The 17,358-nt window shown below is 37.8% G+C and overlaps 1 protein-coding gene across 4 annotated transcripts in view; it reads right to left on the reverse strand.

Annotated features, from left to right (window-relative positions):
• DOK6 (docking protein 6) overlaps positions 1-17,358 on the reverse strand; it is a 415,462-nt gene that overhangs the window by 32,197 nt on the left and 365,907 nt on the right. The window contains exon 9 of one of the 4 annotated variants that reach the window (XM_067698863.1): positions 7,810-13,442. The exons of the other annotated variants lie outside the window; for them this stretch is intronic. Within the exon in view, the coding sequence (XP_067554964.1) occupies positions 13,330-13,442 (113 nt within the window). The 3' untranslated portion in view covers positions 7,810-13,329. Of the gene's footprint in view, positions 1-7,809; positions 13,443-17,358 lie in introns of those variants that run through there. 4 annotated transcript variants of the gene reach the window in all.

Raw genomic sequence — 17,358 nt, forward strand, 5'->3', positions numbered from 1 at the left:
GAGCAGCTAAATCAACAAGAGGAGCCAAATGAGGCTTTTTTATATGATAAAGAAATGGACTGTTGGTGTAAACCACTGTCAGTTGGTTTTTAACTTACTTGCAGCAAAAAACATTCCTAATTATTAAATGAGGTCCACTAGCAAAATTAGATGGTGGGATTGTAACTATATTTAAAAAAAAATACTATTAGAACCCCCTTACAAATCGTTTGGAAAAAAGAGAATATTGTAAACAATGTAATTTAACAATATTTGTTGTAGTGCAGTTTGGAGTAGGTTCTCTTTCCTTTTTTTTTAAATTAATTTTTATTGCAGTATAGTTGCTTTACAATGTTGTGTTAGTTTCTGCTGTGCAGCAAAGTGAATCAGTTATACATATATGTATATCCACTCTTTCTTAGATTTCCTTCCCATGTAGGTCACCACAGAGCAAGGAGTAGGTTCTCTTTCCTAATAGTGGTCACTAAGATGTGGTTTCCCTTGAGATCAAGCAAACTTGGGGCTAACCTCTTTTTGCAAGGGGACGGAGGACAGGAGTTGGATTCCTGCTGTCCTCTGGTCCCTGTGTCAGGAGACGCTGACTCGTCCAGCTGTAGCACAGTAAGCCTTAGGGGTGACACTGGCCCTACGTGTGCTGCCCGCGTGAGGCTCAGCTGCTAGCCTCCCCCTCAGGCTTGAACTTTCAACTCGTAAATAATACAAATGTCGGTTTCGAAAAAGTAAAAAGAGAAAACTTGAGTGGCCTTTCTTAAACTATGAAAAAATATTTGTCTTTGATAGTTTCTTGGCAATTCAATTCCCAACTAGGCGGTACTTGAACAAGAGTCCGGTATTCTCTAGCATAGAGGTGACCCCAACTGTGCAGTGTTCTCTACGGATTAGCCCAAAATGTGATGAAAAGTAGAACAGCCAGAGAGTCAGAGATGCGGTAATAGTTCTGGGCACTTCTGTATCTAGTCGGATGGCTGTTTCGGTTTCCTACTGCTGCTGTAACAAATGGCCACAAACTCAACGGCTTAGAACAACACAGATTATCCTCTTGCAGTCCTGGAGGCGGGAGTCTGAAATGAACGTCCCTGGGCAGAATGGTCAGCAGGGTCGCGCCCGCTCCGGACTGTTGCCTTGCTTCTTCCTGCTCCTGGAGGCCGTCCCCATGTTTGGCTCGTGACCCCACCGGCACATCACCTTTGCCCTCTTCTGCAGCCACATCCCCCTCCTGCCTCCCTCTTAGAAGCACACTTGTGATGACTTTTAGGGGCCCTCAAGTGATGGGCGTTGTTGGGGGACCATTATCCAGCTCACCACAAGAGCCTTAGACAGTTAAGTAAAAACCATACTGATACTAGTTGAACCCACACACTATTTATTCTAAGGCCTGGAAAACAGGAGAAAAAAGTGAATATTTAAGAGGAAAAAACATTAACTCACTTAATATTTGTATCCCTATGTGATAGTACTAAAATTATTCTCATTTGACAGATGAAGATAATAAAGTACAGAGAATTTAGTTTACCTGAGATCATAATGCTTGTAAGGGGAGGAGTCCTAAACAAGAACCCCTCTTCTTCCTCTCCATGCTACATGCCACCTTGACCTCTTGGGACTGGAGTTTCACGGGTTGTTGGGAGGGTATAATAGAACTAGATGCACTCTGTATTTCAAGTTCTAATGGATTCTTTCCAACCCAAGGACGTAAAGGTATTTTGCCCAATGAGAAAAATTCCAAAGGTATGTTAGCTGTAGCAACAAAATCATTAAAATAAATGTTTCAGAGTCATTTATTATGTTGTTTGGAAAGAGTGTAGTGTAGGGGAAAAGTCATATTTCTTAAAATACAAACTTCATCAAGATATTAGTAATGACATTTCTAAGCTGGCCAGAATGACTGAACTATTCAGAGGTTGAGTCTGAGAGGCCAGATCATATAACAGGTACTGTAAAAAAGATACCCCATGTCTTTCAGAGGCCATTTTCATAAATGAATTTTAAAAATCTAGCATTCTGAAACTATTATGATGCCAAAATAGAAAAAAGTCTGGAGAAAAGAAGATATTCATGTGAACATTTTTTTACAAAATTATGAATTCTGACAAAATAAAGTAACAAAGCTTTTTGTGTTAAGCTAGGTCTATTAGACATGTATACAGGCAGAGGGCATGGGATGAATCATGTTCAATAATAGCACTTAATATCTTTCCCAGAACCGTAATGGGTAATTTCTGAAGCATAAGTGATTTCTGAAAAGAGGAACTAAACAGAGGCAAAATAAATGTTGACATAATGTAACTTCTTTGTTATAAGCAATTTGAAAATACAGTGGGGAAGAGTAGAATGTAATTGTAATATAGAATCTATTTTAACATCCCATTTAATGAGAAGCCATTTGGTAGGTAGTGTACCTAAAGAAAAATATTAACATACTTTGAAATTAGGGAAATTCATAGATTAGTGGTTTTAGATTTCATTTACTGTTTCAATGCAATAGAAAAAGGAAGCCAAATTGAATGGCTCCAAATTTTGTGTTTTTATAGCACATGCAGAGATAAAGAAAAACTAAAAATTGTAAAAATAACTCCATAAAGATAAGCTGAACTGTAAATGTTTCTTTCCTGCTGATTTCAATTTGTTGCCTTAAAATTGTATATGCTGGGAACTAACTCCCACCCCTTGAAAGACAGCCATCATAATTACTTCTATTTGCGTTTATATTAAAGTCAAATGGCTTGGAGCATGAAGCTGTGCGGCTAAGTTTAGAGGGTTTCCCAGCTGATGATATCTGAGACCGAACCAGTCAAGTGTGAGAAAAATGTAATAGAGGCTTGGTCATCAGGGCATCGTGGAAATGATGGACTCTCAGGGCAGAATCACATCTGAGATTTATTATGCTGTGTCTTCCACAAATGACTGAAGCAGCCTGATTATTCAAGACGTGGCTTCTACGTGATAAAAACATCACATTTCAATCCCATGGCCAAAACTTGTTGTCAAAGTAGTTTCATTTTAGAGCTAACTAGCTTATTGAGAGCACTTCATGATCTTGGATGCCCGTCAAGCAAATATCGGAGACATTCAGGCAATGCTAAGGAAGTATAGGTAGCTTTCTTTTTATATGGAAATTGATGGAAAAACACTTCATACCTTTTCCGATCTTTTTCAGAATGAACAATTTCAGTGATTTCAGATTAAGTGCTTCTCAAAGCCCATTTGTTGCCTTTTGGGCCATAGGCAAGCCAGAGTTAATGACTTCATTTTTTTACGAAACGAGGTTAGGTGTTCTCAGATTTAAAAATACTTAATTTTTCCCAGCTAGTTTGCAGAATATTGCTGCTGACAAAAAAACTTCTAAAAAAAAATAAAGAGTTTCTAATTTTGTGGTATCTTAATGGATTTTAGATGAACAAGATAAAAGTGTTAAAAATTCAAATGAAGAAATGTTTCCTTTTAGCTCACAACTCCAATTTCTTGCTTGCAGGTCAATATATTAGTAATAATAGTAATAATTAGTAGTAATAGTAGAAAAATCACAGCATTAATTGTAAGTTTACTATGTACTAGGATTTATGGTTTCTTTAAACACATTAAATTCTGTTTACAAGCCAGTGACTTCCTAGAAAGATTTTTAGTTCTATTTCGCACATTAGGAAACAGACACTATGGTAGTTAAGTTTTCTGCCCATGATTGCATAGCTAGTACTCCAACAAGGTTGGTTTGGCCTCAGAACCAATGAATGCCCTCATCCCCTCTAGAAGCTAAAAAACATGAAGTGAAAATGGTTCTCTATAACCTAAAAACGTAGAAGCAACAGTAAGTGGAATATTTCTCTCTAAATTTTATAACATTAATAATATTAATAATGAATAACATGATACTATTGTTTTAGTTTATTTAAGAGATTCCAAAAGTATACAAAACAGAAAACAAAAAAATTCTGTTCTCCTAAAATCTGGTAAGATCGACTTCTGGCATTTTAGATAACTTGAATTTTCACAAAGATTTGAAGACATATTCTAATGTCCAAGTGTTATGTAATTAATACAGTTAATTTTTAAATTATGATTTTACTCTTTTGAGCAGTTTTAGCTTCGCAGCAAAACTGAAGGGAAGGTGCAGAGATTTCCCATAAACCCGCTGCCCCTACACATGCACATCCTCTCCCCCATTATCAACATCATCCACCAAAATGTTACATTTGTTACAACAGATTAACCTACATTCATACATCATAATCACTCAAAGCCCATAGTTCACTTTAGGGTTCATTCATGGTATTGTACATTCTATGGGTTTGGACAAATGTATGAAGATATATATCCATCATTATGGTATCGTACAGAGTATCTTCACTGCCCTAAAAATCCTCCTTGCTCTGCCTATTCATCTTCCCCTTGACCAACTTCTGGCAACTACTGATCTTTTTACTGTCTCTCTAGTTTTGCCTTTTCCAGAATGTCATATAGTTGGAATCATAAGTACATAATCTTTTCAGACTGGCTTCTTTTTCTTGGTAATATGCATTTGAGGTTCTTCCATCTGTTTTTATGGCTTGATAACTCATTTATTTTTAGCCTGCAGTAATACTGTATGGCTATACCACAGTTTATTTATCCATTCACTAGGTTGCTTCCACGTTTTGGCAATTATGAATAGAGCTGCTATTAATATCTGTGTGCAGGTTTTTGTGTGCATGTAAATTTCCAATTCTTTTGGGTAAATATCAAGAAGCATGAATGCTGGATTGTACAGTAAGAGGATGCTTAGTATTGTAAGAAACTGACAAACTGTCTTCCAAAGTGGCTGCATCACTTTGCATCCCCAGCAATGAGTGAGGGCTCCTGTCGCTCCACATTCTCACCAGCATTTGCTGTTGTCAGTGTTCTGGATTTTGGCCATTCCAGTGAGTGGAATCCTGTTGTTTTACTTTGCATAACATATAACATGGATCATCTTTTCATGTGCTTACTTTCCATCTGTATATCTTCCTTGGTGAGGTGTCTGCTAAGACTATTGGCTCATTTTTAATCGGGCTGTTTCCTTCTGTTGAGTTTGAGTTCCTTTTATATTTTAAATGAGAGTCCTTTTTGGATTATCTTTTGCAAATATATTCTCCCAGTCTGTGGCTCGACTTCTCATTCTCTTGCCATTGTCTTTCATAGAGCAGAAGTTTTTCATTTTAATGAAGTCCAGCTTATCCATTATTTCTCTCATGGACCATGGCTTTGGTGTTGTATCGAAAAAGTCATCACCAGACCCAAGGTCATCTAGGTTTTCTCCTATGCTATCTTCTAGGAGTTTTATAAGTGTTATGTTTTGCATTTAGGTCTGTGATCCATTTTGAGTTCACTTTCATGAAGGGTGTAGAGTCTGTGTCTAGTTAAACTTTTTTTCGTATGTGTGTGCATATGGATGTCCAGTTGTTCCAGCACCACTTGCTGAAAAGACTATCCTTGCTCCATTGTGTTGCCTTTGCTCCTTTGTCAAAGATCTATTTCTGGGCTCTCCATTTTGTTCCATTTACCTATTTGCCTATTTTGCCAGTACCAAACTGTGTTGATTACTGTAGCTTTATAGTAAGTCTTGTAAGTCTTGAAGTTGGAGAATGTCATCCTTCAATCTGGTTCTTTTCCTTCAATATTGTGTTATCTATTCTGAGTCTTTGCCTCTTCGCATAAACTTTGGGATCAGTTTGTAAATTCTATGAAATAAGTCACTGGCATTCCGAATGGGAAAGCATAGAATCTCTACATCAGTTTGGGAAGAACTAGAATCTTTACAATTTGAGTCTTCCTATCCATGAACATGGACTATTTTTCCATTCATTTACTACTTCTTTGATTTTCTTTTTTTTTTTTTTTTGCGGTATGCGGGCCTCTCACTGCTGTGGGCTCTCCCGTTGCGGAGCACAGGCTCCGGACGCGCAGGCCCAGCGGCCATGGCTCACGGGCCCAGCCGCTCCGCGGCACGTGGGATCCTCCCGGACCGGGGCATAAACCCGTGTCCCCTGCACCGGCAGGCGGACTCCCAACCACTGCGCCACCAGGCAAGCCCTGATTTTCTTTATTAGATGTTAATGTAAATGGTACTGTGGCTTTAATTTCAGATTCCACTTTTTCATTGCTGGTATATGGGAATGCAATTGACTTTTCTGTATTAACTTGTATCTTGCAGCTTTGCTAATTACTTACTCATTTCAGGAGTTTTTTGGTCAATTCTCCCAAATTTTCTGCATTGATGATCATGTCATCAAAGAACAAAGACAGTTTTATTTTTTCCTTCCCAATCTACGTACTTTTAATTTCCTTTTCTTACTGCATTAGCTACTGTACTACTTCAGTATAATATTGAAAAGAAGTGTAAAGGGCAACATCCTTGTCTTGTACCTGATCTTACTGGGGAAGCTTCTAGTTTCTCACTCTTAAGTAAGTGTGATGTTAGCTGTAGATTTTTTGTAGATGTTCTTATTAAACTGAGCAAGATCCCCTGTAGTCCCAGTTTACTTAAAGTTTTTATAATAATTGGGTGTTGGATTTTGTCAAAAGCTTTTTCTGTGTCTACTGATATACTCATTTGATTTTTCTTTTTTAGACTGTTGATGTGATGGATTGCATTAATTGAGTTTCAGTTGTTGAACCAGACCTGTATACCTAGGATATAAATCCTTGTTGGTTAAAAACAGATAATTTTTAAAATTATTTTTAACCATTTTATTGAAAAATAAAACATAGATACAAAAAAATCACGTGAAACAAAAGTATAGTTTACTGAATTATTATAAAGAGAACACAATTAAAATCATCATTCAGGTTAAGTAACATAACTTTGTCTCCCACCCAAAAACCCTTCTATTTGCCCATCCCAGTCACAGTCCTCTCTCTCCTTCCAAAATAACCACTATCCTGGCATCTATAGTAATCACTTCCTTATATTTCTCTATCGTTTTACCACTCAAGCATGCATTCCTAGACACTGTAGTTCATTCTTGCCCGTTTTAAAAACTTAAATATATCTTCTATGTCTCTTTTAATCCACAGGTTCTCTCTTTATCACTTTATTTACCTTACAGTTTATCTGTTAAAGATACTGGACTGACTGACCTGTAGGATTGAGTTGCCCACAGGCTGGATTCACTGTTGCACATTTATGGTGGTCAATATATTCTGCTCCTCTCTTTGTTTGCTGAAAATTAGGTGTATACAGAGACTTGATCAGATTTCAGGTTTAAAAATGATTTTTGACTGAGATGCCAAATCAACTCAATGGGGGAAATGAAGTTTGTTTTTGAACAGATTGTGCTTCAATAACTTTAGTATCTATATAGATTTTCAAAATCCTCTATTCCTACTTCACTCCATGTAGAAAAGTCAATTTGAGGTGAATCAAATACCTAAATGTAAAAGTGACACCCATAGAGCTTTGAGAAGAAAACATAGAAGCCTATCATTGTGTTCTTGAGGTAAGCAACTTTTTCTTAGGGAGGACTTAGTAAAGCACAAACCTTTGAAGAAAACAATGTGAAATCAGAGTTTTCCAAAATTAAAATTTTTTCTCCACAAAGGACTCCATTAAGAAAGTATAGAGGCAACCCATAGAAAGGGAAAGAATTTGCAATACTTTTTTTTTTTTTTTTTTTGCGGTACGTGGGCCTCTCACTGTTGTGGCCTCTCCCGTTGTGGAGCACAGGCTCCGGACGCGCAGGCTCAGTGGCCATGGCTCACGGGCCCAGCCGCTCCGCGGCCATGTGGGATCCTCCCGGACCGGGGCACGAACCCGTGTCCCCTGCATCGGCAGGCGGACTCCCAACCACTGCGCCACCAGGGAAGCCCTGCAATACTTATTTTTGACAAAAAACTTATACCAAGAAAATATAGAGAACACCTACAAAACAAAAATAAGACCTAAAACCCAGTTTTGAAAAGAGCAAAAGCCTTGAACAGACACTTTAGAAAATTAGATAGACAGTGGCCAATGGGCACGTGGAAAGATGTTCAGCTTTATTACTCATGTCAATGCAAATAAAAAAACGAGAGAGAACAACACACCTGCTAGTATCACTAAAGTTAAAATCTTGAAATACCAAATACTGACTAGGATGGGAAACAAAACAACTGGAACTACACTCCCATCTGAATGGCTGACATAGAAGAGACTGACAACATCAAATGTTGAAGAAGCAACTGGAATTCTCACAAGTGGTTGGTGGGAATGTAAAATAACAACGTTTGGGAGTTTCCTACAAAGTTAAACACACATCCAACTTATTACCTAGTGATTCCCCCCCAATAATTTAACCAAGAGAAATGAAAACATGTGTCCAAAAAAGACTTGTATGAGATTGTTTTTCACAGTCTCGCTCATGATAATGAAAACTGGGAACAATCCACAAGATGGTCAGTAAGAGAGAGGATTAACAAATTGTGGTATATTCATACAATGGAATAATATTCAATGTTACTGGACAATAATGGGACAGTATTCAGTAAAAAGAAACAAAGCGCTAAACCACACAACAATACAAATAAATGTCAAAAGTTTGTTGAGAGAAGGAAGCCAGACACAAAATAATATACAATGTCTGATTGCATTTTTAGAAGTCTAAGAACAAGTTAAATAGATTCGATGGTGATCCGAGTTCAGGAAGGAGTTGTTTGGTGGTGGAGAATTTGACTGGAAAGATTCACAAGCGAACTTTATGAGGTGATAGAAATGTTCTATATCTTGTTTAGGTGGTGGTTACATGAGTAATTTCAAACCTCAAAGACGTGAAATTAATGATCTATAAATATTTATCTTATTGTAGGTAAATTATAACTCGATAACAAGTTAATATGGGAAAACAAAAATAAGTCAATCAAGTTGGCTTATTATATGAGTCTGTATAAAACTCCAGGGTATAAGCTGTGATGAAAATCTGAGTCAAGAATCATATTTAAAGAGGAAAATTGCATGGAGGCAGCAACCTTATTTTTCTGGTTTACTAATGCCTGCTTTAATAAACATTTGATGAAAGAATGAAAAGAAGAAATGAATATAAGACAGTGATAGTCACTGTGAGGAAGTAAAAAGATACTGCCCCTAACTACTAGAGAACACACCATTTGTAATACAAACTATGAAACAGTGTCATATAAGAAAGAAATGTGACGGCAGTTCAAAAAAGGAAGAAATTATACCCAGTTGGGGGAACCAGTGGTACAGAAGGCCTTAGTAGAAGATAACTTATTTATGGAAATATTTATTAACAACTACTTGTATCATTTATTTTGTATATTCTTTTAAAAATTAGTATATTAAAAAATTTGAGCTATTTTTCCCCTAGCACTAACAAAATAGAAGATTCTTGCCCTTGTTTTGGTTTACATTCTTTTTTTGGTTTACATTCTTCCTTAATATATACAGGTATTTTTTAAAGGTTAATGTCATTTCAACATGTTAGGATCCCAAGGTGACATTCTGACATTTTTATAGTTTTCCTGAATGAAAATAAAAAAGTTAAATTAAAGAGGCAACTTAGTAAATGAGACACGGCTTATATAGCATGTGGTAGTTTTCAGCTAAGTGGAACAAAAATGTGAAAAAAATGAAAGTAAAGCAAGCAATGATACATATTTTCCTAATTGTTTTATTTTTTCACATTTAATATGTGGTTGGTGGGTGACATTATCTGACTACAGTGATGGTGGCATTTTATTCCTATAAAAAGGATACAACTCTTTTTTTAGAGAATCTTAGAAGCATTATACCACAGCAATGCCACAAAGAAAATCATGTCTTCTTCCTTTCAATTGCTGAGAAGACCTGTCCCTTGGGGTAGGTTTTGTGCAGGTGTAAAGCATTGGTTTCTAATTCATTTCTGGTAAATATAGGCAAGTCTATCAGGAGGTAACATAAAAATTGAAAATAAATCTCTATAAAATTACTGAATCAACAGGTGCAATTTCCAGAAAGAGTAGTCACCATAGCCCAGCTGAGTTGTCATGAGACAAGAGCTGTTTTCAAGAATCTTACTAAAAAATATTCACACGACCCAGGATGCTTTTAATCTGAACGGTACCTTCTGCTCAAGACACCACCCTCAGGAGGAGTCATGCAACGTCGAATAGCTTCAGTAGTCTAGGCTGCCCCAAACTAGGCTATGGGGATGACAAGCCATTGCTACCCGGAGCCTTGTAGCTGGCTTGACAGTCTGGGGTTCTGACTAGGACTTCCTGCTCTGGAATAGTGCTGAGGCCCTATTTTGACAGGTACATTTCCTAAGCGCATTCATGATGGGGAATTTCAACAAGTTGTCAGTGACTTTAATTTTTCTATAAACTTTATTTTGGGAGCAAGACGGGTCTGTTTTGAAGTTGATTTGTGCCATGTACTGTGCTTAGCAAATTCTACTTTTAAGGATACGTGTGTTCATATTTCAGACCCTCCCAGGCTGAGAAAGTTCCCTCAGAGATGGTGGTCTTACGTTGTAAGAAGGCTGGTGTACAGGTGAAAGCTGACAGAAAAGGCTGTCATTTCTGCCAGATCCACGTGTTAGACTTACATAGAGTAAAATAAATTAATTAGAAGTGAGGGGAAGGGTGCGTATCATCAGAGACAAATTCACAGTGACAAGTTTTTCATTATGGGGATTGGTAGGATTTGGATTAGAGAAACTGGGAATGTGGGTCCCAAACATTCCTGAAAAGCAAGCCATGCTCATTTGTGTGTTTCTAGGACCCTTCTCTGGATTTCTTCTCCTGCTTCCAATAATCCTGTTACGAGGGTCACCTTGAAGTGACAGGGATTCATCTCTGTCTAATCCACTAGTTGGGACTCTGGCCACAGCCAGCTTTCCCTACACTGTCCACCGCCCAGACGACTGCTGTGACATTCCCTTTCTCTTCTCTCTCAAAGAAATACTCAGGCAGAAAGTTCATTCTTCTAGAAAGTGCCCCAGGCCCTCAGTTCCAGGATGACTGCAGTTCACAGTTCGGTGACCAGCTCTTTCCCTACGTGGTCCAGGATGGCCTTCCACAGTCTGATTACTCAGAGGAAAAATAAGCCTGGGCAGATACATGGAGCTGTTTCTCTCTTCCTTCCCACTTGTTAGGAGGTAGTTAAAAGCAGATGAAACTTCTCATTAAAGACCTTTACTTTGAGTGCAGCAAGACTTTGTATTTACCCTGCCTGCCAAATGGGTAAAATTCCCAAACCGTGGTGTCATTAAGTGAATCAGTTTGTATATTAAGGAACTTCGTTATACAGAAGACCTGGCACTCTGCCTAGTGCACAGTCAGTGCTCAGTAAACATTTGTTAAATGAATATAAGCATTAGAGTATTGGACCCCTGTTCTCCCGTTGCTCAAGCGCAATGTTGTTCCGAGCTAGTTTATCTTTATTTCTGCTTTCTCTGGTGATCAGGTCGTGCTGTTTTTCGGTGGATTGCTATTAAATTTTGCAAATGTTTGTACCCGCTGTTTCATACTTAAGAATAACTTCTTAGCTCCAGGGAACTATCCCCATATCCTTCATCACACGTTTAAAGAGACTGAAGGATTTCTACAGCCGTTGTTAAGCATATTCTGAGTGAAGTAGATTGGAGGGCTGAGCACGCTAAGCTTAAATGACCTTGGCTACATCTGGTCCGTATTTCACAAGAGAACTCTACAGTTCAGAGAGGGTGATCGACTTGTCCAAGGTTGTACGAGAAGCTACGACAGAACTGGGATGAAAACCCAGGTGTGTCGACCTCAACAGGATCTGATGACAGTAGGGTCAGAGAGTATTACGTTACTCAAGTTATTTCGCACACCTGTTCTGAAATCCTAGAGCTTACATCTCAGTCTTAAAATATGACGTGCTGTCACTACGTCTACTGCCAGTAATCGTAAGCCACGGTAGTACCTCATTTGAAGGAATGGTATCACTGGTTTTTAAAGCTGAAAAATCAAAGTGATGGGGAAAAAAGCAAATTTTGGTGGATCTGAAAATAGACATTCACTTTCCAGAGAATAACTTTCTCCTTTGCCTAACGACGCGTACCTCTGCTAGGGAGATAATGCTTACTCCGGAACACCACAGAAAATAGATACTTTTGCAAAAGCCAAGCGAAAACGTATTGGATATCTGATAAAGCTATATGCTATTGAATAGTACTGGCCACGTTTGGGGAGCTAGAAACGAAGATGGAACCAAACTGATATGAAAAGTGGGCAGGAGCCCAGTAACCACAAGACAACCATCTCTTACTTCTTTAAACAGAACATACTAATGTTCAATGGAGACCATTCTAGTTTTTCTATAATTTGCATCATTTTAAAATTATTTCCCAGAAGGATTATTTACCAGATGATCAAGGAACACAAAACCTAAATGAGCATTTATAATGTGTTGTAATTACAGAGCTCAAAGAATTGAGTGCTTTTATTCTTGACGGGTCAGAGTCCCTCGCATACCAGGATCTGGTTCACAAAGGCGATGCAGCACACCGCGTGACTGCACATATGCTAAATATAGACAACCAAGATCTAGATATCTTCCACATATTTTTAAAGGAATTTAAGACATTCTTACATAGAATGTGCTTCAGCTAGATAGCACAATCAGTTATAAACATGTTCTAGATTTTATAATGTAATTCTCAAAAACAACTTTTTAAATAAATACATTTATTTTTAAAAAAAGATTTGCATGCATGTCAACTCCTCTACCACTGGGCCCTCTCCCCCAGGGCAGGAGGCTTCTCTATATCCACTGTGCCTGGCCCAGGTAGAAAGTAGGACGTCTGTAAATGTTTTTTAAATGAACAAATCCAGATAGGGCATCCACCAGCGCTGGAAATACCAAAATACAAAATTAAAGGCACCACAGACAAACGGACAGATGTGAACAATGTGAACACCTTATGTCTACCATTGGCTCCCCGGTCCTCTGCTCCAGACACTTCGTTATCTAAAGGCTAGATGTTCAATGATCTAGGCCATGGCTGTCAGCTTGGTTCTGCGTGTGGAATGAAATAGGAGGGGAGAGAGAATACGGAGGCCCAGATAGGAGGGCCGTGGAAGGTTTGGGGACTGAAATGGAAGTCCCAGCCATCCAGGTTACAGGTTTACACAAGAGAGAGCCTGGCTGCCTAGACACCTGAGAAACAGCAACTGTTTAAATGGCAGAGGTGCTCAGTGCTTCTTCAGCCGCATTAGGAGACATCCTCTTCTTTGAGAGCATCCCTGATCATGGGTAACAGAGGGCTTGGGGTGTAACCTGTGCTCTGCTCAACTCTGAGGACATGGGGCTTGTCATTCCGCTGCAGCAGCAAAGGGAAATTAGTGGTGCATTTCAGTAATAGGCAGATTATTATGTCACAGGGGATGTGCAGTGTCTTTGCGTCTTAGAAACAGTCTCTTCAGACTCACATTGCAGCCTCTGCTGATGTGCTCACAGCTGTGTAGGGACCTCAGTGGCAGAATACCTGCTGGATATTCAAATTAGGAAGAAAGTGTTGAAAAATTTATTTTGAACTTGAGATTCAGGTAGTGCCAGCTGAAATCTTAGTGGTTAGCCATAGTAGCTACATTTGGAAAAAACTAGGTTTAATATATTTAACCTGGTTGGATATTACTAGTAAATTGATACATATTTCAGCAAAAGAAATATTGCAAAGTACGTTTGTATAAATGTTTCTAAAAATGCTTTTTGCAACTCTGACAATCCGTGTGCGTTCAGTTGCACACCCCACCTCTACCACAGTGCAAAACAGGCACGGTTACACTTTCAGTTATAAAAGAATAAGTTTTGGGGATCTGATGTACAGCACGGTGATTACAGCTAACAATACTGTATTATGTACTTGAAAGTTGCTAAGAGAGTAGATCTTAAATGTTCTTACCGCAAAAAAGAAAGGGTATTTCCATACGAATTGTAAAATTTGTTCTAATTCTGTGAAGAATGCCATTGGTAGTTTGATGGGGAATGCACTGAATCTGTAGATTGCTGTGGGTAGTAGAGTCATTTTCACAATACTGATTCTTCCAATCCAAGAACATGGTATATCTCTCCATCTGTTTATGTCATCTTTGATATTTTTCATCAGTGTTTTATAGCTTTCTGCATACAGATCTTTTGTCTCCTTAAATAAAAGGTATGTTTATTCCTAGGTATTTTATTCTTTCTGTTGCAATGGTAAATGGAATTGTTTCCTTAATTTCTCTTTCTGATTTTTCATTGTTAGTGTATAGGAATGCCAGACATTTCTGTGCATTAATTTTGTATCCTGCAACCTTAACAAATTCATTGATTAGTTCTACTAGTTTTCTGGTGGCATCTTTAGGATTCTCTATGTATAGTATCATGTCATCTGCAAAGAGTGACAGTTTTAATTCTTCTTTTCCAATTTGTATTCCTTTTATTTCTTTTTCTTCTGGTTGCCACAGTTAGGACTTCTAAAACTATGTTGAATAAGTGGCGAGGGTGGACATCCTTGTCTTGTTCCTGATGTTAGTGGAAATGCTTTCAGTTTTTCACCATTGAGTATGATGTTTGCTGTGGTTTTGTCATATATGGCCTTTATTATGTTGAGGTAGGTTCCCTCTACGCCCACTTTCTGGGGAGTTTTTATCGTAAATGGGTGTTGAATTTTTTCAAAAGCTTTTTCTGCATCTATTGAGATGACTGTATGGTTTTTCTTCTTCAATTTGTTAATATGGTATATCACATTGATTTATTTGTGTATGGAAACACAAAAGACCCCAAATAGCCAAAGCAATCTTGAGAAAGAAAAATGGAGCTGGAGGAATCAGGCTCCCTGATTTCAGACTATACTACAAAGCTACAGTAATCAAGACAGTATGGTACTGGCACAAAAACAGAAATATAGATCAGTGGTACAGGATAGAAAGCCCAGAGATAAACCCACACACATATGGTCACCTATTTTACAACAAAGGAGTCAAGAACATACAATGGAGAAGAGACAGCCTCTTCAATAAGTAGTGCTGGGAAAACTGGACAGCTACATGTAAAAGAATGAAATTAGAACACACCCTAACACCATACACAAAAATAAACTCCAAATGGATTAAAGACCTAAATGTAAGACCATACACTATAAAACTCTTAGAGGAAAACATAGGCAGAACACTCTATGACATAAATCACACAAGATCCTTTTTGACCCCCTCCTAGAGAAATGGAAATAAAAACAAAAATAAACAAATGGGACCTAATGAAACTTAAAAGTTTTTGTGCAGCAAACTATAAACAAGATGGAAAAGACAACCCTCAGAATGGGAGAAAATATTTTCAAATGAAACAGTAGACAAAGGATTAATCTCCAAAATATAAAAACAGCTCATAGAGCTCAATATCAAAAAAACAGTTCAATTAAAAAATGGGCAGAAGTCTTAAATAGACATTTCACTAAAGAAGAAGACATACAGATGGCCAAGAAGCACATGAAAAGCTGCTCAATGTCACTAATTATTAGAGAAATGCAAATCAAAACTACAATGAGGTTTCACCTCACACTGGTCAGAATGGCCAGGGTGTGGTGAAAAAGGAACCCTCCTGCACTGTTGGTGGGAATGTAAATTGGTACAACCACCATAGAGAACAGTACGGAGGTTCCTTAAAAAACTAAAAATAGAACTGCCATATGACCCAGCAATCCCACTACTGGGCATATACCCTGAGAAAACCATAAATCAACAAGAGACATGTGCCACAATGTTCACTGCAGCACTATTTACCATAGCCAGGACGTGGAAGCAACCTATATGTCTATCGATAGATGAATGGATAAAGAAGATGTGGCACGTATATACAATGGAATATTACTCAGCCATAAAAAGAAACGAAATTGAGTTATTTGTAGTCTATGGACCTAGAGTCTGTCATACTGAGTGAAGTCAGAGAGAGAAAAACAAACAAACACCATATGCTAACACATATATATGGAATCTAAAAGGAAAAAAATGATACTGATGAACCTAGTGACAGGGCAGGAATAAAGACATAGATATAGAGAATGGACTTGAGGACATGGGATGGGGGAGGGGGAAGCTGGGGCGAAGTGAGAGTAGCATTGACATATATACACTACTGAATGTAAAATAGTTAGCTAGTGGGAAGCAGCAGCATAGCACAGGGAGATCAGCTCAGTGCTTTGTGATGAGCTAGAGACGTGGGATAGGGAGGGTGAGAGGGGAGGCTCAAGAGGGAGGGGATATGGGGCCATATGTATGCCTATGGCTGATTCACTTTGTTGTACAACAGAAACTAACACAGTATTGTGAAGCAAGTATATTCCAATAAAGATCTTTTTTTTAAAAAAAGGGTAATTATGTAAGGAGATGAGGGTGTTAGCCAATGCTATGGTGATAATCATTTCTCAATATAATGTGTATCAAATCAATACACACACCTTAAACTTTTACAATGTTATATCTTCTTTATGTATCTCATATAAAAAATTTAAAACTAAAATAAATAAAATGAAAACAGGTGTACAGTTAAAATTGATGGTTTCTTATCTTCAGTCATTACAAGACAAGAGATAATAATTTAGTTTCTTAAAACTTTTAGTTACATCACACACACGCACACACATACACACCTGACCAAATATAATGGTCACACATCCACTGTTTAGAGTGTGTTTTGTGAAAACTTAGGGAGCTATACCAATGTAATGTAAGCATTTTTAGAATGGAAAAATTAAAATGGAACAAAAGAAAACTAAAAGATAGGTCCTATAAGATTACATGGTTTACTTATAAAACCAGATTATATATATATAATAAGTATAAATATATATATAATGTATTATTTGACAAACATTTAGTAATTTACATAAATCCTATTGATAAATACTATATAATTACTCGAGTGAATGAAGGGATTCAGAATCAGGAGGGTGAAAGCTGTACTGCCTTAATTTTTCACAACTGTCACATTCACTTGGACTTTTATGATCGTGTTTGTAAACAAAATATATGGGCTTGGGTTTTATTTGGCAGATTTTTTTTTAAATAGCAAAACATTATTTACCTTTAAGAACTACATCAAATGTTGCTACTTCCTGTTTTAAGGAGATGTTTAGCGGGCATGCCAACCTGGTTCAAGTGAGGTGAAGTGAGGGACTCTACTGTATTATAATGAGTCACATTATTTCTAGACTTCAGTTATCCGTAGGAAAACATTTCCATTATTTCATGAGATAGCCTTAGCCTTGCCAGAAGTGAAAACACAGGGAAGCAAAAGCAGTTTTTTACACTCCTAATTTACAAATTGGGACATACTACCGAAGTAAATGAGATTGCTATTTCCGATCAAGCAGTCCACCTTCATCACCTGGCAGCGGCTCCGTTACCGACATGGGTACCCTGAGGAGG

This window comes from Pseudorca crassidens, chromosome 12, assembly GCF_039906515.1.
Source record: "Pseudorca crassidens isolate mPseCra1 chromosome 12, mPseCra1.hap1, whole genome shotgun sequence".
Classification (NCBI taxonomy): domain Eukaryota; kingdom Metazoa; phylum Chordata; class Mammalia; order Artiodactyla; family Delphinidae; genus Pseudorca; species Pseudorca crassidens.